The sequence below is a fragment of the Lissotriton vulgaris genome, chromosome 1_1, assembly GCF_964263255.1.
Source record: "Lissotriton vulgaris chromosome 1_1, aLisVul1.2, whole genome shotgun sequence".
Lineage (NCBI taxonomy): Eukaryota > Metazoa > Chordata > Amphibia > Caudata > Salamandridae > Lissotriton > Lissotriton vulgaris.
This window is the reverse complement of record NC_141685.1, coordinates 1031950443-1031974589: the sequence shown is the minus strand read 5'-3', so window position 1 is coordinate 1031974589 and position 24147 is coordinate 1031950443. Positions and strand designations below refer to the sequence as shown.

General features: G+C 47.0%; 1 protein-coding gene and 1 pseudogene across 3 annotated transcripts in view; both read left to right on the top strand.

The window, feature by feature from the left end:
- Window positions 1-24147, top strand: part of LOC147748463 (A.superbus venom factor 1-like) — a 1277467-nt gene that overhangs the window by 673006 nt on the left and 580314 nt on the right. For all 3 annotated transcript variants that reach the window (XM_086962056.1, XM_086962049.1, XM_086962065.1), the window contains 3 exons: window positions 17566-17651; window positions 18460-18605; window positions 19646-19855. In XM_086962056.1, coding sequence (XP_086818182.1) covers window positions 17566-17651; window positions 18460-18605; window positions 19646-19855 — 442 coding nt within the window. The remainder of the gene's footprint in view (window positions 1-17565; window positions 17652-18459; window positions 18606-19645; window positions 19856-24147) is intronic.
- On the top strand, window positions 7798-9314 carry LOC147748465 (homeobox protein Hox-B6-like; annotated as a pseudogene).

The window sequence follows — 24147 nt, the reverse complement described above, 5'->3', positions numbered from 1 at the left end:
GACACATTCCTGAGCAGGCTTAGGGCCTCCTGCAGCGACAGACACTCTGCGGGCCCCACCCATTCCTTTGGACCCGGCTTCAAGCGCGCTTCCAAACAGGGTTGGATTAGGACCAAAAATGGGCCCGGACACCCATAAAAAGCAACCCATGTTTGTGGATCATGACCTATCATGAAACCTTGCTTGATATATGTCAGTGGGCTAAGCTTTGGAAACATTTATGGTAAATGTAGTGTTTTAAAACTTGTAGGGCCTGTCAATCTAGGTATGTTTTCCAGGACAACAATTAAAAAGGGAAGCATTCAAGCAGAAAGGACTGCTTGTTTGTACCAATTCACACCCAGGAGTTCTCAGTAGAGCAGGTGTGCCTTCTCCACCATTATGCTCACTTTACTCCCACTGGAACCAAATAGACCTGTTTCTTTCTGCAGCCGTCACTCCGGACATGACTGTGCTTCTTGCATTGTCCTCAGTAACAAGAGTGTGCTTCCTGCATCCTCCAGACTGACAGACCATTCTTCTGGGACATTCCTCAGAGCTGGTGTGTGTTTCCTGAACTCTCCGTATGGGCATGTTTTGGCCTGATGCACTTTTCCCAAATGCAGGCCTGCACTTACTGCATCCACCCCATAAATGAACGATGCACCCTGACCTCGATGGAACTGTATTTTGCACCAAAAGGCAGAAGACATAACTCATGTCAAAGAGTATTTATGTGGTGTATTTGTTGCCCCACGGAGTGTGAGCTGTTCACACGCTGCGCTGCACACATTATGTAAAACCAATGTATGCCAAGAGTGGTGCTTTTGAATCCGAGCTCTTTTTTTCAGTTTTGCATATTATTCTTTTTTTGCACTTGCTCGGTTGTGTAACCTTTCCTTGAGACAAATTATGGTTTGTTGAAAGTACCTGAACATCAACTGGTGCATGTGTGCACCATACAACTCATAAATAAGCAAAGCTTCTGTCTTCTTCGTAATCTTCCTCTTCACATTCCAGGTGCTTTCAATGTCTGGTTCTGCTGACTCTTGTTCCAGGGGTGTAACCTTCAAATAACTTTACCAATGCATTTCCACTAAAGTTATGCCTGTAATACAGTCCTGAACCAACTCGAGCAGCTCCTGCTTATTCCCGTGCAGATAATCACTCTCATCTGTGCAAAGGCACTCCACTAAAGTCTGGGGCACCTCCACTACTGAAATAATCAAAGTAACATACAGTTTAGACTAAGCATTTCAGTCACTTGCAGCTATAATTGTAATTCCAAGTGGCACAAATGTGACCTTCGTTTTGTGCTCTGCAGAGAGGACAAAGATTGGATGGGTGTGTTGTCAGAAAACCTTTATGACAAAGTGAAACTCACGCTGCTTTCACACTTAACTTTAGAGCCGTCAATGTTGCCCCATCAAGAACCCCTTACCAAATCTGACCTCCCCCTAACCCTTAGAAGCAACTCAGCTTGCGTGCTGCACTGCACAAGACTCAAGCTGCATGAAAACAATAAATAAAAAAACGCATCTGGGAAAGTTAAATACTCTTAGGAAACAGGCCTGCATATTGTATACAATATGAGATCAACCTAGTAAAATGTAAATGGGACTGCATGGCTGACATATTTTTTGAGTTCTTGTACATACTGTTGAAAAAGTGTTTTACTTCCATCGTTAAGGAGATGAATTTATGAGTTGCTAGGGACCGTTACTGTTTTTAAATGGAACCGCCCCTCATCATCCTCTGGCCTCAGTCTTTACACCCCCGTGGGCTATTTGAAACCCGAGAGGTCAGTGTAATGCAAGAAGGCATTGAAGCCCGCGGGGATTGCGATATGCCCAATTAACGTTAGCTGACCTGTCAGGACACCGAAGTAACAAAACAGCTTTACTCCACCTCGTCCCCTACTCCACACACCTCCCCATACATAGTGAGTGCCCTTCCTGGCATCTCTAGAGGATGCACAGGCCCCAGCACATGATCAGTCCGGAGGAGGCAAAGGCCTCACATTTGGTACTCAACCAGGACGGTCCATTGTCGCTCTGTGTGTGAGAGTAGGCCGAGCAGGCTGACAACTTTCTAAGGCTACAGCAACTTTGGTTTGTATGAGGTATTTCTGGCAGATTTGCAGGTGAGGGTAAAAACACACCGGCTTATAGCTGGGCCTCATCTGCTGGCCCATCGCCCAATGGCTGAATTCCCAATCCCACCCTGATTCTAAGACCCATAAATTCCCGATATATATGTGCTACTGAACAATACATAGGGGCATATTTACAATAACTGGCGCATCCCTGCAAATCAGCAGGGATGCGCAAGTTATTGTGCGCCACAACTCCGCCATCATGGAAGCGCCGCATTTACAATGCGGCGCACCATGGTGCAAAAACGGCACAGATGCGTGACGCATCTGTGCCGTAAAAGTGACTCATTGCTGGAGTTGCGTCGCAAGCGTGACACAGCTCCAGCAATGCTCTGGGGGCCCTATCTAGTTAATGCTGCGTCAATCCTTACGCCTGCTTCAGGCAGGCGCAGGGGTTTGACGCAGCCTGGGCCTAAAAGTGACTGAGTGAAATCTTGTAGATTTCACTCAGCCACTTTTAGTAGGGGGTCCTTCGCCGGTGCCCCCCTCCTGCGCACAGGGCCGGACTGGGAACCAAAACCGGCCCTGGCAAAGTGCTCGGCCGGCCCCCCCTCCCCTCCACCCGAGGGGAGGGGGGGCAGGCCGCGCTCTTTGCCAGGGCCGGTTTTCGGCCGATTTTGTTACAAGGCCGTTTTTGCAGCTATGCTGCAAAAACGGCCCTGTAACAAAAACGGCCACCAGGGGCCCCAAACCGGCCCCCACCCGTGCGGCACACCGGGGGATTGCCCGGTGCCGGCAACGGCCAGTCCGGGCCTGCCTGCGCAGGAACGCCTGCATGTGGCGCAGGGCTTTACAACGTGACGCATCTCCCAGATGCGTCACGTTGTAAGTACCCCCGCACCATGGAGCAGGATTTGCGCCGCCGCTGCATCACAAAAGTGACGCAACGGCGGCGTAAATGAGGCGCAAGGGGCTTGTAAATCTGCCCCTCTATATTTTGCCCTCGCTCTGACAGTCAGGGTCATCCCATTGCACTACTTAAGTGCACTGTTGGCTCACCTATGCCACCATGATGTGTCCTTCTGCAGTAGCAGGGTGGTCCAGAGAGCATCTTTAACCAGGTTGTTGGAAAGAGGATCACTCAAGCTGCATGCAGCAGAGCTGTAGACTGGCTGTAGGTGGCTGTTTGTTCTGCTGAGAGAGTTTGCTTCTCTGGTTGATGCACTGACACTCACTGCCACTGCGCTAAGCTGCTCTCTAGGATTGTCACTTTGATGGCCTTGGTCTGCTGGAGTCCTCAGTCAGGAACTATATTGCACTGCTGGGGGCAGAAGCTTTCCTGTGTGCACGTGCCGATTTCTAGGGCCGCATTGGTAGAGGGGGCAGCTTTCAGACGGCGTGGCTCAAACGGACTGGGCTTGTTAAGTAGTTGCAGGCTAAAATGATCTTGTGGGTTGAGTTACGTAACCTACGTGCTAGAATATTAAATGCAATTAATATTAACTAACATAACAAGGAGGGCAGGCCGGGTCCCGGTACCAATGTCTCGAGGCCACAGGCACGTGGGGCAGAGGGTGATGGGGCAGCCTGCAGGACTCGAGTCACTGCAGGCAGAGTCCGACCTGCAAAATGCCCTGGGAACAATAACATCCTATAGCCTACGACCCGGGGGGCCCTCCTCACAGTGAGCATGGAATGTGAGGGTGGGTAAGGGGTGTGCGCAGGATGGAAAGGCGCAAGGCTACAGTTCATTTGGTGTTAGGAAAAGGGAGTTTGACAGCCACCTCTGCACCTGTGATTATTTAGTGATCACACGTCAAGGACGCACTCATTGACTTCCCATCCCAGTCAGGCCGGATAATTACAACTGAGTTCGCCACGTGCTGCCACCCGCACCCACAGTCTGCATCCTGAAACTGTTATAAAATGAACACCTGGGAACGGCTAGCAAGATGAGGAGAGGCCTGCTTCGGTAGTGTCCACTGGAGCAGGCGCAGATGACTGTTGCTGTAGCGCGCAGTTTACTCTACTCACATGACCCACACTGCCCCACCCTGCGGAGCAATGCGTGATGGCGCACAGGCGGCGCACTAAATGTGAACGCGCTGCACTGCAGCCGTGTGCGCCCAGCCTCTGAGGCTGAGGGTCTGTTTTAAGAAAGGCCTGCTGCCTTTGAGGTGCATGGGCGGAAGGTCATTATGAATATTAAAATGTTCCTCTGCTTGGAAGTCAGTTAATATTTCTTTGGCCCCAGAGTCAAGCCAGTCTGCATTGTTGTGAGGGGGCCCCTGAGACTTCGGGGGACCCCCGCACCACAGGTGCTGCACGGGCCTGTGTTACGCCCCTATGTGGGGGTGGGGGTGAGGGTGGACGTGGTGGAGGTGGTGGACGACTATTGGGTAGGAGGGTGCTGACAGAATGCGGAGGAAGAGGAGGATCTCAAAGGGGACACATGGGAGAGCAGAAAGAGGCCAAATATTAGAAACAAAAAACGGCGAGTAGATAGAACACGAAACAGATTTAACAGGGTGGTCCCTTCTTATAGTGCATGTGAATGTTGCTTAGCACCCCAGTATTAGTAAACAGGGGGACCATGGGGAGATTAATTGATTAATCATGCATGATGAGCGCTTGCGATTAATTGATTAAGCACGCATGATGATCACGTGCGGAAGCTGGTGTTGTTCAAGTCACGCGTTGGCTTACCAATGTGTGATTCTGGCCATATTAGTCAATCTCCAATGCCTTCTAAAAGGCAATGCGTTCCTGTGTGAATGTGCTTGTGTGTAATGTAACTGGGTGTCTTGTAAAGGTCTCTACTACTATTGAGTTCAGATTGCGCTGTATGAATTTGCTAAACAAACAGCCAGCAGACCTTGTAGAAACCACAGTTGATGGACAGAATGTAGAACAATGTCATACATTCACCCCAGTACAGAGATCTGGGCCTAAATCCATCGTTTTTTTTGCACTTCACACCACCCCAGTTCAGACATGGCCAGACCTTGTAGAGCAAGAACCTATTGCATCGTGTTGTGCCGTGGATTATATCCGTTTAAATAGCACATGCAAGAAGGGCTCTGTACAGCTCAGTACTGCACACTACACAACAAACAAATATCCGTTCATGTAGGGCACGCACAGCAATGATGGCTTTGTACAGCCCAGTACTGCATTTAAAATGTAAAGCGCATTAAAGCGCAATGCTCCCTTAATTAAAAAAAACACACTGTGCCTGCAGTGAGAGTGGCTCACAAAGAAAAGAAAAAAGTGCTTAGCAGCTAATTAAGAGACACTGTCTCCCCCCGCAAGTAAAAGAGCCAGTCCTGGTGAGCAGGGCCAAAAGTGGACAGGGTGGTAACCAGGAAGGACTAAAAAGCCTCCTAGACAATCGTAACACCCGGTTTTGCATAATTGGTGACGCAAAATGACGTGCACCTATGCAAAATACGGCCAGAGCAGAAAGCGAGCTTCTGGAATCGTACCGATTCCAAGAAGCCCTTGCAAGGCAAACAGCGCATGTGCATTGCTAACGCCATGCAAGACCTAAAAAGTGCTCACAGAATAATTGAAGGAGACTGTATAATGCTGCAAGTAAAAGATCCAGTCAGGGTGGGCGGGGCCAAAAGGAGACAGGGCGGTATCAAAAAAGCCTCATTTTCAATCGGACAGCACAGTTTTGCAAAAATGACGACACCAGTCAATGGAAATGTTGGGCGGGTCTTCATGTCCCCTTCTGAAAGCGCATTGATCACAATAAGCCTTGCAGAGCGAGGAGAGCATGTGCGCTGCAGCGCTAGGTCTTCGAGACCTAAACATTTTGTTGGTCAGATAATGGTTTAGCATCTCTGTTATCATGTCATTATATACATTATTTGTGGGTCTGCCCCTGAGAAGGTACTTGCAGACTTGTATACCAATTAGATGATCAATGCATGCATATAGCGAACAAGCATCCAGTGTCATCATAAAAAAAAAAAAATTGGGGGGTATGTTGGAAAATTGGATGGATAAGGGATTACTTGAGCAGGAGTAGATTGAGTATTTGAGGATAGACCTCCTTGCCAAGCCAAGCCTGTCCCTTACTTGATTCCCAAGATACAAAAAAAACAACTAACCCCCTGGCAGACCTGTAGTTCCTCCAGAGGTAGTGCTCTCGAGCAAATGTCTAAGTATGTTGATCCCTTCCTTAGAAACTGTGTATGTACTCTCACATCCTACATAAAAGACATGAACGATTTTTGGACCGAAATAGAGAATATAGAATGGGAAGAAGTTCTTATTACGATTACACTGGAGGTTTGTTCTATGTATACATGGATTGATCATCTGAATATGATATAGAAGCCTGCAAGCACTTTCTTAGGGCCAGAGCCATATGTTCATTTGCACATATGACATGCTAAGACAACTGTATCCACCTTGAAATACATGCCCTCATATATGGATTTTCAAACCTTTCATTTTGGAGCTACAGAACTGGCAATTTTCAAGCACACTCTCTCTGGTGCACACTTTTTTCATAATTGTTACCCTTAGTTTGAGGCTTCACAGCCTAAACAATTTCAGAGCTTTTCAGAACAATTGGTTGATGAAGTTACATACAGTATCTTGTTAACAGGGTTCATCTTACTTCATAGTCCGTAATTTCACATTATTATTCTATATTTGAAACAATGTGGGTTCATAAATCATGCCCATTTTTTCAAAGTAACTACTTTAGATAAAAGCAATTTAAAGAGAATACATATAATCAGAGTAGCATGTCATGGTCTTGGCATACACTAACGTACATTTGACTGTGGGTGTACTTAATCTTTCTCATCACACCAAATCTATACGCTAGACATTCCTTTTTTAGGTTTCGCCTGTCGAAAGCTGCGCAAGCAGCGTTTCGCGCAGGCGAAAACTTTAGTGAAGAGTATGGTGCCTTTGTCACGCCTCTCACTTCCATTTGCTAGCTCCATAAAAGGAGGCTAGCCATTGGAAGTGAGATCTGTCTGTCATGGTTCGAGGCGACTCATGGGGGCGTTGCTGAGATTTTTTCTCATCCAGCCCCTTTGGTAACGTCATTGCGGTGGGGGAGAAGGTTTGTTTTGGTCATTGCAGGCCGACCGCCGCCGGAAAAAGTCCAGGTGAGTGCTTTTTCTTGCCGTTTGCCGTTCCTGCCCCCCCTCCCATGGCCGTGCCTTTCCTGCCCCCCCTCCCGCTGTCCGTGTCTTTCCCGCCCCTCTTTTTCGAGCTGTTTTTTTCTGAGTGGGCTGCGCTTTGCGTGTCTCGTTTGTCTCATGTTGTGTTTCTGTTTGTTTTACTTCTTTGTGTGTGTCTCGTTGCTGTTGTCTTTGTTTTCTGTCCATGGAATGTTTCAAGCGGTACGTTTATCCTGTCTTATGTCGTTTACCTCTTTGTTTTACGAAGGGTGCCGAGGCTGCAGTCACCAAGTCCGGAGAAATCTATTCCCGATTGAAGCGGGCACGGGGGGGATGTGTTTCCTACAAGGGTTTTTTGCCAGTTCTTTGTTTCTCGAGGGCCACCCCGCATTCCTTGGATTCCGGATAGGCTCACAGACCGCCCCCGAGCTGCGGGTACTCGCACGGTAACACTGGTGGGTACTCACGACGGGCGCACGCCTCCGCTGCAAACAAGTACAACTCTGGGAGGCGGAGAGGGAAAGAAACTTTCAGCCGCTAGCTGGCCTCCAAGGGGACCGCTCCGTCCTCCAGATGAGAGCTTTCTTCGTGAACTCTGCCTTCCCGGTGTCTCTGCCTGCTCCTGCAGGGCAGGAGTCCTTCCTGGGGCAGATCCCCGTCTACTCCTCCTCGGGCTATGGGGATCCCCTCAGGCACTTCCCGGCCACCTACGGGGCTGCCGGAGTGCAGGAGAAGGGCTTCACGGCCCCTGCCTACTACCACCAGACGGCCAGCGCAGCCTACGGACAGTTCGCCTGCGAGTATGGGGCGGCCAGCTTCTACCGGGACAAGGAGCCCCGCTGCCCAGCCTGGACGAGCCCCCGTCGCACTTCAAGATGGACTGCGCTCAGGGCAAGAGCCTCTTTGGGGAGCCGGAGGAGGATAAGTGCCCCACGCCCGTCTACCCCTGGATGCAGAGAAAGAATTCATGCAACAGTGAGTGTGGTCCCTTGCTCTCTGCCTGCCCACACTGCTGCTCCATGCTCATGCCCTCTGCCTGCTTGGGCTTCTGTCCTCTCTGCTGCCTGCTCCATTCACCCTTACATGTACTCTACCTGCTCAGCCCTCTGGCCCCTCTGCCTGCTCAGGCGTCTGTGCTCTCCGCTGGGTGCTTCATCCACCCTGATCAACCTGCTCAGCCCTCTAGCCTCTCTGCCTGCTCATGCTTCTGTCCTCTCTGCTGCCTGCTTCATCCATCCTTACACATACTCTGTCTGTTTAGCCCTCTGACCCCCTCTGCCTGCTCAGGCTTCTGGCCTCTATGCTGCCTGCTATATCCACCCTACTTTCTTCCGCGTGGGCTCTCTGCCTACTCAGCCCTCTGGCCCCTCTGCCTGCTCAGTCATCTGTGCTCTCTGCTGCCTGCTTCAGCCACCCTGCTCATCCGTGTGGGCTCTCTGCCTGCTCAGTCCTCTGGGCTCTCCCAGCCTGCTCAGGCTTCTGTCCCGTTCCCGCCCCCCTCCCGCTGTCCGTGTGCCGTTCCCGCCTCCCCCTCCTGCTGTCTGTGTCTCCAAATGCTTGTTTAATGTTCCTTTGGGTAATGTCCGCGCTATATAAAAATGCCCTTTATAAAAATAAATAAATGTTTGACAGAGCGAAGGGAACGGAACGCAACGTCCACATCTGGATTTCTGTTTGACAAAATACTTGACACGGAAAAGACATGTATTGATAGGACTTTGGGCTCGCCTATTGTTAATGAGAAGGAGACATCCCTTATAATCCCCAGCGGACAAGTAGCCCACCTGGGCTCTAAGTGGGTGTGAAGTGCCTCTCGCTGGACGGGAATTTATCTCGCCGCAAAGTGCTTTTTACCAGACCTGAAAAAGTTGCCTTGGTTTTCATGGCAGCGGCACGCCGAACTTTGCAAGTTTCCTGCCTTCCTTCCTGGGCAGAAAATCAGTAACTTATGTTTTTTTTATCCTGCTTTTTTAGAGTCTGAGAAACCGCGCCCATTGACAGCTGGCAAACCGTCCTGCGCCTCTTTGTCCTGTGGGGAGACATTGTTTATAGCAACCGGAAATCATCAGGGCAATGGAAACAGCTCATAAAAAATACATAGAAAAATGTGCTGTTTTCTCTTTCCCGCTCCCTTTCCTTCCGTCAGTTCTCTTCACCTATGGTTTCTCACTCTTTGTTCGCGCGCCACTCAAACTGCGTCTTCCCCACCTTGAACCAATGCCCAGGGACATCTTAAGGATTTTGGGGGCCCTAGGCCAAACATATTTTTGGGGCCCCTGTTCAGAACAGCTTTGGATTTATGATCCAATATGAGCCCCTGTTTCCCACACCGTTTCCGCTTCCTCAGCTGCGTTAGCGATCCAGTCTGCATCATAGACATTAGCCTATATATTCCCGACGAAAACGGACACGCGCAGCCGACAGCAGTAGGTTTTCGTGTTTCCTGCTGCTACTAGGTTTTTAATACTTTTTAAATTGTATATGTGTGGCTGAATTACTCTGTGCTTTTTAACAATGTCTCCTACTTACGCGCACTTGCACTTTACTTGATTCTGCTTGCCTACACCTCCTTAGCTGCTGCGATTCGCATCTCGCTTTTCCTCCAGTCCTGGTCTGCCACAGCTGATACCACGATTGTGCGGAGGACTGGGGCTACTTTTGGGCTCCTCACTTCTGCCCACGCAGTTTCCACTTCCTCAGCTGCATTAGCAATCCAGTTTTCATCATAGGCATCAGCCTATATATTCCCGATTCAAACGGACGCGTGCAGTGGGCGTGTTGATAGCGCGCCGAAGCCGCACCAAAGGCAAGCCTGTCTGTGCCTGTCAGCGTCCGGCGCCTGCCATGCTGCCCAGTTCCCCTCCGGTGAGTTTGTTCCACTATATTACAATAGGAAAAAACTGCTTAGCCTTAGTCGGCTACCATTATGTCAGTGTACAGCTGCTGATCTGAACTTGGAGGTAGACTTTCGATGCAATAAGTGCAACTGGTCTCTCCTACCACCCAGGAAACTCACACCCAAGAACCTGCCATGCAACAATAAGTGCAAAAACAACAAGTAAACAGAGGACTTAAAGGCCACCCTTTTAAATTGTCGCTCTATGCAAAAGCATGAACCACACACTTATGACCTACTTTTAGACAAACAGTCTGATCTTTTATTTCTCAATTAGACCTGGCCATCTGAAGCCTCCAACCCTACTCTCACCTCGGCCTTCCCTATGGGTTTTAAAAACCCTTAGGAGGGACCGATCGAGTGGGAAGGGGGGAGGTGTCGCCATATTAGCAATCAAAAACTAGACTGCTCTCCCATTCCGATGGAAGACATCAAGGACGCAGAGTCCTTAGGCTTCCACTGTACCTTATCCACCCTCATAGTGTAGCTGGTTTTCTGATTTACAGACCTCCCGCTGCAATTGGACATTTGATTACAACGCTTAATACAGCCACCACCTCCCTGACCTTAAAATTCAACAACTTCTTTTTTCTGGAAGATTTCAATATACATATGGACAATGGACGAGACCCTCAAACAATTTCCTTGTTGGAGACGCTGCAGCCCTGCAACATGTTTCAATCTATTTATTAGGCCACCCATGAGAAGGGCCATACCCTAGACCAAATCTTTCACACCTTTGGCATATCAGTAAGCCTTCCTCTTCCATTTACCTGGTCTGACCACCTCCTATTAAAATTCGTCATTCCCAACTCTGCCACAGCCCCTCGGGCTAATGCAGGGCAGAGGGTCCCCAATTGCAGGACGTTCCATAAAATATTCATCCGATTTTAGCAGATGCACTCCGTCGTTCCTCACTGGAGCTGTCTGGCTTTCCCAACTCGGACGCCCTCTCAATAGATTCATGGCTACGAACCAACATTGGTGCAGCAGTACTGGTTGTTTCCCGCTCCTCAAAGAGGTCGGCGCCACCAGCTCCATGGTTTAATGATTCCCTCAGATCTAGCAAAAGAAATTGTAGATAAATGGAACGGAAATGGCGTGATTCCTATCTACCAGAGGACAGGAAGGTGAATAAAGACACCTTAAAAGCTCATTACGTTCTCGTGAAGGCAGACAAGAAAAACTTCTTTCAAACCAAAATAGAAAATGCCCAATATAAGAGTAAGGAAATCTTTAGCATAGTTAGATCCTTCACCGCCCGAGAGCTTGCACCAAAGAAACAGCCATGCACGGAAGAATGGTCTAAGCAAATAGCTCAATTCTCCCACAAAAAGATCTCTGTGATCCAACAAGCCTTCACTAACATCTCAGAGAAAGAACTGACCATTCAACATTAGTTCTAATAGCAAATTTCACCTCTTGGATCCTCCACCTTTACTAACTTTCCCTGAGTTTCAGCTTGAAGAGTTACTGACCCTTCTCCAAAGCATTAAGTCTGTCTCTACTACCGACCCATGACCACCAAATATCCTGAACCTATTAGCTTCCACCATAAGCTCCACGGTACACAAGCTCTTTAATGCTTCCCTCTCTTCAGGGAACATTCCGAAATCATGGAAGAATGCTCAGATTCTTCCACTGATAAAAAAGGCTAACGCCAAACCGACTGACCCTGTCAACTACAGGCCAATCTCCCTTCTTCCGACCCTCTACAAAGTATTAGAGAAGCATGTAAACAAGGCCCTCCAAAAACACATTGAAGATGGAAAGCTCCTTCATGAGTCCCAATCCGGTTTTAGGGCTAACTACAGTACGGAGTCTGCTCTGTTGAAAATTACTGAATTTCTGAAGGGTGAGCTGGACCAGGGAAGCAAGGCTGTTCTGATGCTGTTCGATCTGTCGGCAGCCTTCGATACGGTCCCACATGAGAGGCTCTTGGAGAGATTTGCTAACATTGGCCTGGGTGGGACTGTCTTAACATGGATGTCATCCTTCTTGGCAAATAGATCTCAAGGCATCTGGCTCCCCCCTTTCTCATCCCCGGTTCCAGCCATGAATGTAGGTGTCTATCAGGGCTCCATTCTCAGTCCTACCCTTTTTAATATATATCTATCCCCCCTTGCATTTCTGGTAGAGGAAGAGGGCCCCAGCATTGTTTCCTATGCTGATGTCAATCAGCTGAAGTGCAATAATAACAAAACTGAAGTTGTTTTCTTTGGTAATCCAGAAAAGCCTGACTGGAACTCTTGGTGGTCAAAAAATCTGACGCCCCCGCCTACGGAAAAGGAGAAAGTAAAAAACGTAGGAATGGTCATAGACAAGACACTCTCCATGCGCTTTCAAATCCAAAATCTAACTGCCGTTTGCTTTGCCATTCTCCAGATGCAAAAACAAATCCTACCACTGTTACCGCTTGAGAACAGAAAGAGCGTGATGCATGCTCTGGTGACATCAAAGCTTGACTATGTCAACATCTTGTACCTCGATCTTCCCAAATCCCTTATCCAGAGCCTACAAGTGGTACAAAATGCGGTGGCCTGAGCCAACTTGAGACCTAAACCCAGATATAGTATGAGCCCTATTCTTAACTCTCTACATTGGCTCTGCATAAAAGAACGGATCGACTTCAAAGCGATGACCATCTTCTTTGAAGCTTTCCACGGCTTAGGAGCCGGCTACATAAATAAACGCGTTAATCGCTGCACAATATCTAGACCCCTAAGATTGTGCCTAAAATATGATGTGGCCACACTAGAGGCAGATCCCTCGGCTTTCTAGGCCCAAAATTGTGGAATAGACTCCCTGAGTCACTGAACCTAACCACAGGCCCACTCTCTTTCAGGAAGATCTTAAAAACCTAGCTTTTTAATAACTGATGGGTCTTTTACGCACGTTTTCCTCTCGCTGTCACGCGCCAGAACACTCTAGTCTGAGTAGCTGCGCGCTTTATTAAATACATTATTCATTTCATTAGGTCCCTGACAGTGCAAAGGAACACTCATCCAAATTCTAAGGGCCTTATCTATGAGGCCTTGCTTCACTTTTATGCCGCCGGAGCATCACTTTTTGTGACGCAACAGCAGCGTAAAATTTTTTGCCAAGTTGCACCCTATTTACAAAGTGATGCATCTAGGCAAATGCATTACTTTGTAAACCCCTGCACCACATTATACCTGTGCCAGGTATATTGTAAGCCGCGTGGGTGTCCCCCCCCAAAAAAAGCCTTGTAGAAGTGGCGCATTGAAATCTATGAGAACTCAGTGCGCCACTTCTAGGACTCTATTGCCTCAATATCTTACACCTGCCACTCAGCAGGCGTAAGAATTATGCAGGCCCTTTCACATGGCGCTTGCCCTATGTGAAAGGACACACTGCTGGAGTTGCGTCTATTTTCAGACACACCCCAGCAGTGCATCACGTTTGCGCATACAGATACTTCAGAAATACGGATGTATCTGTAACTCCTTACGACATGATGCGTCATGTAGCAAGGAGGGTGCACTAAGAAGTGACGCATCCCTGTTTTCACACAGCGATGCATCACTTCTCATAAATAAGGTCATAAATGTGTTTACATCTAATATTCAGGGATAGTTATATGTGTTTTCAATATTGAAACACAGCAGCAGCTCACCAATATTACTGCAAATAATCTCTGTGACGTCCTCCCATTTCGTATACGTTAGGCCTTGTTTTGATCTAAAAGAAACTTTTTCTATGTCTATTGTATGAAACAAACTCTGTCAGGGGGCCCCCTGAAAGACTGGGGCCCTGGGCCAGAGCCCACTTTGCCCATGCATTGAAACGTCTCTGCCAATGCCACCCATGCACCTTTTGTATAACAATCTGCCCTGAAGGCACCAAGGTGTCTGCAATCAGGGGTGTAACAAACATTGGTGCAGCAGGAGCAATGGCACCGGGGCCCAGAGCCCCCTTGAATCCTGATAATTGCTGTGTTTTACTACCCCAACGGCAGTGAAAGAGGCCTTCTTCCTTGCTTGCACCGGAGTTCATGACATCCAAGCTACGCTACTGTCTGCCATCTTGAATATGCGCTCACTCTGACGATGCAAGGTCCTTGGTGACAAGTGCAGGAGCTCCACGTCTATCGCATCTGCACTCCGGTGAGAAGTGCGAGAACGCATCAAGAGTGCTTGTGGTCTGGTGAACAGTGCAGGCACTCACTCTCTGGCGGTGCCAGTGCTACGGTGAGAAGTGCAGACATTGAGGGCGCTCGTTCTCTGGTGAGAACTGCTGTTCTATCTATCTGTAGCCTGGTGAGAAGTGCAAAGACTGTGAGAAGGGCCTGACACCACATATAATCAGAGGGTACGTGCTGGTGCCCAGTAACAGTGCCTGTGGTCTGACGTGAAGCCACTTTGTCTGATGAGAAGTGCTGGTACACACTGACAGTGCGTGTGGTCTGGTGAAAAGTGCAGGGACTCACTACCTGATGGTGCATTTTCTCTGGTGAGAGCAGGTGCTCAATCAGGATCAGTAGCATGGTGAGAAGTGCAGGGACACACTACCTGACACTACACATAATCTGAGGGTAAGTGCTGGTGCCTCTTGACAGTGCGTGTGGTCTGGTGAATAGTGCAGGGACTCACTAGCTGATGGTGCATGTTCTTTGGTGAGAACAGGTGCTCAATCTGGCAGGGTCTGTAGTATGGTGAGAAGTGCAAGGGACTTACTGCCTGATACCACATATAGTTTTTTGAGAAGTGCGGGTACACAGTGCCTGAAAGTGGCTGTAATCCAGAGTGAACTGTAGAATTAGAATGATGTAAACTGAAACGCAGGTGGTCTGGTGACCAATGCAAGTCTCTCTGTCTCACAGTGCCTGTTTTCTGGTGAGAACTGTGGCATGTGGTTTGTTGAGAAGTGCAGGTACTCGCTATCTGTTAGTGCCAGCATTTGTGTATAAAAGTGCTAATATACAGCCTGACAGCGCCTGTAGGCTTGTTATAGGTGCTATCTGCCAGCGCCTAGAACTGCAGAATCCAACTGAGGCAAAGTTCATGCAGGCTGGAGAACCCTGCAGGCACTCAGGCTCTGAGAGTGACAGCAGTGTGCTCCCCAGTGACAGCTCCCGTAGTCACCACTAACAGCCCCTGTGGGCTCGTGAGAAAGGCCTGCGACTGTCAGTCAGTCACTGTACTTCATGCACTCGCTGTCTGATGAAATGAACAGATAACCGACAACAGGGAGTGCCTGTACTAGTACTCGAACGAGAAGTGCTGGTGCCGACTGTCAAAAATTGCATGCAGTCTGATGTGAAGTGCAGGAACCCAATGGTATGTCGTGATTGTAGAGTGAAGTGCAGTGTGATGTGTACGTGCTCGTTGTCTGAAAGTGGTATCACCAGGATGAGAAGACGTCCTAGCCCTCTGAAAGTGCCTGCAATAACGAGAAGTGCAGGTCCAGAATGTTATAATGTTTATAGACCAATGAGAACTCTAACCATGTGCTCTCTGAAAGTGTGTTTGTTCTGGTACTTTCTGATTGGGAGTTCCTGCAGTCTAATGAGAAGTGCAGGTACTGACTGTACGAAACTGTTTGACTCTGATGAGAAGTGCAGGCACTCTGTGTTTAATCATGTTTAGTCTAATGAGGAGTGCAGGTCTCCATGCCCATTCAATACACGGCCTATTCGCTGAGAATGAAGACTACCCAGTGGAGTTAGTATGGTAATTGAGGCGTGTTTTGGAGAATTCTGAGCCTGTATCCTCACGGGGATTTAGATAGTTTGTAATACTAGGAAGTGTTCAATATACGTATTGTTCTTTTCCTGTTTGCACTGTTCTGTTCTTATAAGTTTCTAGCACTGAGTGTTTCGCCTGCGGGTATCTTCAGACGCTATACAGCAGGCTATGCCTAGCCAGTCCCCTGCCTTCGCCCTCTTGGGTGCTGTGATAGCATTCTGCGTGGGCAAACCTGCATATCAGTCTGTTGGCACAAGTTGTGTGTGCGTGTTAAAATACAAGGCTCTAGTTTTTATCTAGGTCTGCTTGCCGAGTCTAGGCGCTGTACAGTGGGTGGGCATGCCTTCTTTATATATGGTTGTCCAAGCGCACCGAGTGTTTGCTGCATGTTGTGTGGCCATGCTGTGTGTTTGCGTGCCCTGCTCCTCAAACACATCATATGCAGGGTTAGCTTTTAAAGGATGTTTTTCAGGGTAGATATTAAGACAGTTCTAGTTGTGTTCCGAATAGTATACGCATATGTTTACAGTACGCGGGCGCGCATGCGCACTCTTTGTGTACAGTATAGTTTGTCTGAGCTGTGTATAAGTAAAGTACGTGCATACTTTTCAAGTACACGTATTTCCATGTCATGTTTGTATATCGAATAGGGCGTGTGCAGACTGTGTGTGCTATACTCCGAACTAACATTGTCTGCACAGTTTATTTTGTATGCATTGTCTGTGCCATGTCAGTTTTGTTCAGTTTGTTAAGAGTATTTTGTATATGTGGTTAACCTATACGGTAAGCGCGCTCCTTTTACAATATACTCTGTGTCCATTCCATGCATGTATGGTATGATGTGCATTAGGCGTGTTTACACCTTAAACATTAAACGAGTTGTTTTTTCGTCGTCTCTTGGGTGCATGGTAATTGTGCAGAATAATGTGCTTACATTTTGTGAACACCATATAGTGTTTACAAGATGTGTGAGCATTCCATCGGGTTTGTGCCCCTCAACATGTGCACCATAGACATGTAATATAGATCACAGTTTATAGTGTACATCGCATTGCGTGAGTATCTATGCCTTCCATGCACGCAATATTGTGAATAATGCCACTTGGTGGACAGTAGGCTGTGCTCATTGTGTGTGCATTCTATTGATTTACAAAAGGACGTGGGTGCACGCCGCCTATGCATGGCACAAATTGTATGCATTCCGCGTCTGCCTGCTGCGTGTTTAGAGTATATTGCGTGTGCATGGCTTATGTGTTTAGCACGTGTCTGTAGGCTGTTTTTAAACAGTATAGCCTGCTTGAATTTTATATATGCATGCTATAGGCGTACAGTACTGGGTGTAGATGACGTGTTTTACAGTGTACTGCTTGTGCATGTTTGTGTATGTGTGTGTGTGCAAATGCAATAGGTCTCACATTTGCGAGAGATTAAGCTATTGGCAATGTAAATGACAATGCCATTTATTTATCTGTTTTCAAAAGCAACACATAAATTAAAATGTTGTCATTTCCAATGCCAATAGCTCTAACTTTAGCAAAGGCGAAACCGTTGCATTGTAAATGCTTGTTCTGTTCATCTTTGTTATAGCATTACTTCTGCTATAGCCCTGAGACTATTCTTACTTTCGACCTTGGCTCTTATCTTTCGCTCTTCAATAGTTGTTTCCACCTTTAGGCAAATGACTTGTCTCCCTCTCCACTATCAGCTCATCCTGAATACCACTGTGTTTCTCTTTAGACTCTCCAGTAAAACATTGCAGATGTTCCTGAAGGATTCCATCACCACCTGGGAAGTTCTTGCTGTCAGCCTCTCAGATGGAAAGGGTGAGTGCTGGGTCAACGGTGGAAATGCCAAGGTTGACGAAAGGTTATTCACCTGTAGCAATATTACATTTCCAGTATTGAATCTGCCTGAGATCAATGTCTTTGGAATAGTTTACTCTTGTTCTGGATTCTGCACCATGGCATGGCAATGATGCAAGCATGTATATTTGCAACAGATTCCAGGTCAACTAGGGAAAAGCCACTTATGTGTAACAACAGTTTCTCAAATTTGTAATCTCAGAATATTTTCGCATCATCAGGAAAGCAGTGCAAGGAATAGAATAAGGTCCTCAATTCAAGATTTACAAAAATGCAGAGTCGGCCACAACCAGGAGTGTATTTTTTAATCAGGAATACCAGTGCAGTGGGAAAAATCGTTCCTTTAGGTTTTTTCCCTTCAGCACATTTTGCCTGAGTAAAGCAGATAAACTTTATATGGGGCTGAAAGACCCAAATACAGATGCAATTGGCAGGAATTGTTGTGCAAGTGCCATGCGCTGCTGTTATTCCCCATTGCTAAGGTGTAGCAAAAATGACCGTATCATGCAGCACTAGGAATTCCAGCTGCAAAATTAACATAACTAATTACTCGGAGCCAAAGTCTTCTGTTGTGTGGGATCTTGCTTCATTTGCCATCAAATACGTTAATACCAACTTTTCAGGAAATATGTTGTTAAACGTCTATTTTCTATTTAAAATGTGGGTTCTAAAAGAAATCTTACCGTTACCTAGAAAAAACTTGTGAGTCTTTTGATAAAGGCATTTCCATGTTTGCCACCGCAGTGACTGTGAACCTCTTTCGCTGCAGGGATCTGTGTGGCCGATCCGTATGAGATCACCGTGTTCAAGAAGTACTTCATTGACCTGCGGCTACCCTACTCTGTGGTCAGGAACGAACAGGTGGAAATCCGAGCGGTGCTTTATAACTACGAGGAGGACCACGATCAAATAAAGGTATTTGCTAGCATCAAATACAAATGTATCCAACAAATATGCTGAGAATTAAATCATAGATTTGTTTTTCTCTGACTAGACTAGGGAGTCTACTCCTTTCAAATCTAGTTTTAATCCGGTGCTTTTTGTGCAAAATGAAACAGTTCCTAAGCACCCAGGGGCAGATCTACAATTCCTGGCGCATCCCTGCAAATCAGCAGAGATGCGCCAGGAAACATGCGACAGGCATAACAATCCCTGCGCCACCATGGATGCGCCGCATTTACAATGCAGTGCATCATGGCGCAAGGAAATGCAGATGCACGTCGCATCTGCTGTCATAACGTTGACGCAGTGCTGGAGTTGTGTCGCAGACGTGACGCAACTCCAGCACTGTGCCAACTCGGCCTATCTAGCACATGATGCATCACACCTTATGCCTGCTTCAAGCAGGCGCAAGGTTTTGACGCAGCAGGGTCGGAAAAGTGACTTAGTGAAATCTTGTAGATTTCACTGTCACTTTTCCGAGGCGTTCCTGCGCCGGAACGCCCCCCGCGCCCAAACGTCCACCTGAAACCTGACGCGGGTTTCATGTGACGCAGGGCTTTACAGTGTGACGCATCTCCCTAGATGCGTCACATTGTAAATACCACACAGCATGGCACTGGCTTTACGCCGCCGCTGTGTCACAGAAGTGACACAACGGCAGCGCAAAAGTGGCGTACGGGGCTTGTAACTCTTCCCCCCAATATTCACAAACAAGGAGACTTGGATAGAGTGCGATGAAAAGATAGGCGCAGTATCTCAAAATCTGATCAAGTGTCAAGAACCAGGATAAGAATGAGCATATTCTGATCGTACAAGCAACATCTTGAGATTTAAACACATTTTTCATGCAGATCAAAGTGTTGAGGCCAAGGTCTTGCATATGGGAAATTGTGGGTTCCCTAGGATACTGCACGGACAGGCTTCCCGGCAGGAATTGGTGCGGTTGCTCAGGTCTAAGATCTGTTCCTTCATGCTCCATTTTCACATATTCCTTTTCCACGTATCTGTTTCAGGTTCGCGTGGAGCTCCTGTACAATGAAAAATTCTGCAGCGCTTCCACTCCAAAGAAGAACTTCCGTCAGGAAGTGACGATGACAGGCAAGACTCCCCGCGCTGTGTCCTTCATGATCGTCCCCCTGGAGGCTGGTCTGATTGACATTGAAGTGAAGGCTTTTTTCCCAAACTACATTGGTGACGGAGTGAAGAAGAAGCTAAAAGTTGTGGTAGGTGCACATAATTTGTAGCCATTTAGCACAAACTTGTTTAAAGGTTTTCTTCCAATCAAGTGCATTCCTCACAACATACATGCACTAACTTCCCAAAAGTCACCGACTCTTTCAAAACTTAAATATGTAGAACTATCCCTCCAAGACCCCCGTGGTATTTAAACTTTTGAAGAAGGTTTCACAGAACTCTCATCTTCCATATTCGAGTAAGACTCTACAGCAGGTACAAAGTACAATGTACAACGGTATTGATGAACCTGCCAGGGAATTTAGGAAGGACAGTATTTGCCAACTAGCATTGAGAAAAATAGATTACTTGTACTTCCCAAGTATTAGATCTCATAAATAGTCACTTGCTATGTAGACTACGATATCATGAAACTTCTGCCTGGAATGGAAAGTGACCAGTCTGATTTTCTGTCTGAAGATGTTGTACACACAGCCTGGCTAGCTGAGTTGCTTTTCTTTATTTCATGTCGTATTTCACTGTCTGCAGAGCCTCACGCATGTGTTTATTGTACTGGTCCATGCTTCTGAAGCCCATAAGTAAAATCTTGGCTTAGAAGTAAGTAAGTATTTTATTTGCACAATTAATTAAGATCGTTGCAATACCTGCAAAACACAATTAAAACTCAGTCCATATTATGCTTTTTTTTTTTAAAAGGTGTTGATGAGAGCAAGGTAGTTCATATCTAGTAGAGCAAGAGTTCTTAGTGAGCGTCTTCTGTTAGCAGGAGATTAATCTCTGTCATGAATTTTACAAAACGAGCGGCCATCTGAGTTGAGTCGCCCCTGATACACTCTTTTAGAGCTTCTTGGCATGTACGGACGTTCAGGGCCCGCCAAATTGGACGCAACAAAAAGGTTCGTAGAGGGAGTAGGGTTCTGCAGATGCACAGGACATGGATTAAGTTCTCTTCCCCGCTCTTACAGAAACAGCACTGTGTGGACACATCTTCCTTGAATCTCCGGCCATACTTATACGCCCTCAGCGGGATTAGGCCAAAACGTAATCTCATTAAATGTTGTTTCACTTGTGGTTTCATGGATGATGACAAGTAGTATGGTGGAGTTTTAGGGCCATATAGTTTTGAGGCCCAAGTGCCATGGGAAAGATTCTTCACGTTTAGGGCATCGTGTTTAAATGACAAGATATTTGCTTGTTTGGTCAAGATTTTTGTAATTGGCCCGATAGGCAGCGAGCTTGTCCATAGGTCTTGGACCTCTAGTGCATCCAAGCAGAATGTTAAAACTTGGTTCCAAGGAGTGCTGGGATTCTCTAACCGCTTCCCTGCTGGGCAGATTCCCCTGCTGTGCTGGGGGGTGGGGGGGCGCGCAGCGCCCCGGTTCTCATGACGAGCTCAGCTCGTCATGAGCTACAGTGCTCGTGTGCTCATGATGAGCTGAGCTCGTCATGACTACACCCGTTTCTTTAGAATGCTCAGCACAGCAGGGGAACTAGCCCAGCGTGCGAGCGTTCTAAAGGCCATGACGAGCTCAGCTCGTCATGAGCACCGGAGCACTGTAGCTCATGACGCGCTGAGCTCGTCATGAGCATGCAAGGGGTTAATAGTGACCATATGCAGCTTTTTAGTGTAAGCTCACAAACCTTTTTGGCTTTTAAGCAATAGGCAATTAATCTTGCTTTCATTACCCAGTGTTGAGATGACAAAGAGAACTCCATGTGAATTTGAGCATTAGAGGTCGAGTTGGGTAGCTGGAAGACTCTGCAAAAGCACATTGACTGGGCTCTGTCAAGCCAGGTAAGCATTTTGTCTTTGAAAGTTATGGCGCCAAAAGCTATTGTCGGCAGAAATTTGGCGCCTATCACCCTAATTAGCGATGAAAAATCTGGGGAGTGAAGAGCTTTCTTGGTTCTTACAAAAGCCCCCTCCAAACTGTGGGCCACTTCTTGCATTGCCATAATATGTTGCGCTGGTCTCCCTTTGTGGTCTATCCAAATTCCCACATACTTGTAGGCGGTCACTATCTCTACTGGCTTCCCTTCAATGTACCAGGAGTGCTTTCCGGCTCGTGAGCGCAAAACTATCATTGCCTTAGTTTTGCTGATGTTGATCTCCAGAGCGTTAGTTTTACAATACTGTACCAGAGAATCGAAAAGTCTTTGAAGTCCCACCTGGGTTTGATCGAGGAGGATTGTGTTGTAAGCATATTGCATTGATTGAATTTTAGTAGAATCAATTAGTGGTGGGAATGCTCGGGAAAGGGCCAAACAATCGGGTAGGTCTACTACATATAGATTGAAAAGTAAAGGTGCCAATATGCATCCCTGCTTTAATCCTTTATTAGTCATGATTTTATTGGTGGTTGACCATCTTGAGGAAACTCTTATTTTTACCCAGGTGTCGGTATATAGGGCTTTGAGAGCTTTCTGGAGGGGCTGCGGGATGCCCCGTTTTGTTAACTTTTCTCAAAGTTTGGGGCGAACTACACTATCAAAGGCTTTTTGGAAATCAATGAAACCCAGATATAACGATTTTCCTTTGGTAGCAAGTGTGCTTTTAATCATGTGAACTAGACAGATCAAATTGTCTTCGATGTGGCAGCCCTTTTGGAATTCGTTTTGTATAAAAGGTATTAATTTACGATCTTCCACCCAGGTTGTCAGTTCTTGAAGTAGGACACTTGCATATGCCTTTCCTTCCACGTCAAGAAGGGCTATCATCCGATAATTGCTGGGATCAGACCGTGAGCCTTTTTTGTGGATGGGGACGAGAAGCGATCCTCACCAAGAATTCGGAATGAGCCCACCCATTCTGGTTGCCTCGAATAGGGTGGCCAGCAGAGTGGCCTACTTTTGTGCGAATACTTTGTATATCTGTGTTGGTATGCCATGTGGGCCTGGTGTTCCTCCTGGGCGCATTTTCTTTATTATAAGTGCCACTTGGTTTGAGGTTATCTTAATGGTGGGTTCCGCTTCAAGATTGGAATTTGTGTTACTGAGACTAAGGGGGTTTGGCCATTTGGAACTTGCTGGTTCTACATGGAGTGCTTCAATGTAGGCCTCCCATTCAACAGGAGATATATTAGTCACTGTGGGGGTTGGACAGAACTGACACCTTTGTTTACCAGCTCCAGAATCGTCTTTGGTCCTTTGATTTTATGATTTCGTGGGCTTTTGTCCAGTGACGTTCTTTTTTCATTCTCTGAGAAATGAACCTAGCTTTCCTATATTGCTTTTGAGTGATTGATATTTTATCTCACAGGAATTTGTAATCTGTGTCATTATAGGCACCCCTGCGCAGCAGGTTATTTAATTTGCGCTTAATACTTGTTGTAAGTGGCTTATGTTCAGAGATACAAGATGTGATTGGAGCGCAATTATTTGGTCTTTCGATTATTTTCGTGGATAGCTTTTCTCTGAGGTCCAACACTGCTGTTTCCCACGACAATGCGGTCAATTGATCACTATGCTCCTGAATCACTTTGACCAAAAAATCGTCCACCTTCTCTTCCATTGTTTCCTAGTTGTCCGCTGTCCACCGTAGCTTTCTTACAATAACGAGATTGTCTTCTTTCCCAAGCAGATTATGTGTTGGGTGATGGTAGTGCCGGGATGAAAGTTTGCACGTTAAAATGGCGTGATCGCTTTCCGTTGAGGGAATTACCTCAAATTCCTGGACCCGATGGAAGTGGGCAACTGAAATCAATATATAATCCAAAGTGGCCATTCTAGCGAAAGACACATGGGTGTGTGAAGCGGGCAAGTCTGCATTGAGTCTTAGGTTTAGGATGCGGAGACCTAATTTGTTTGAGTACGCGGCCATCTTTGTCCCTTGACTCTCCTTCCGTTGGTACTGAGACCTTATCTCCGGAATGGCCCACAATTGATTGTTCAATGTGAACTGAAGGGAGAGGTCCGAACCTACCTCCATTAAGTTGGCATTAAAATCACCCATTATTAGCCATATATTGTTTGGATAATGGGAGGAGAGGTCTCTCCTGGCTGGAAGCATTTTACTCAGTGTAGCCTCTCGCTTGATTTTAGAGGGATACAGGTAGACACAACCAAGGATCATTATTCATTGTCTCAATTTGTTCTTTACCAAGCACTGGGTCAGAATTTTAACTAAGATATAGTCTCCCTGCCCTTCACACAGTCGGGAGGATTTTACGACCAGCTTGTTCTGTACGGCAATCAACACTCCTCCTGAGGCATGGGCACCTATTAAAGATGGTGTTGCATGGGATTCAAACACGGTGAAGTCCTCCCAGGCAATTTCCTCCAGGGACCATGTTTCTTGCAAGGCAATGATATCCTGATTCTT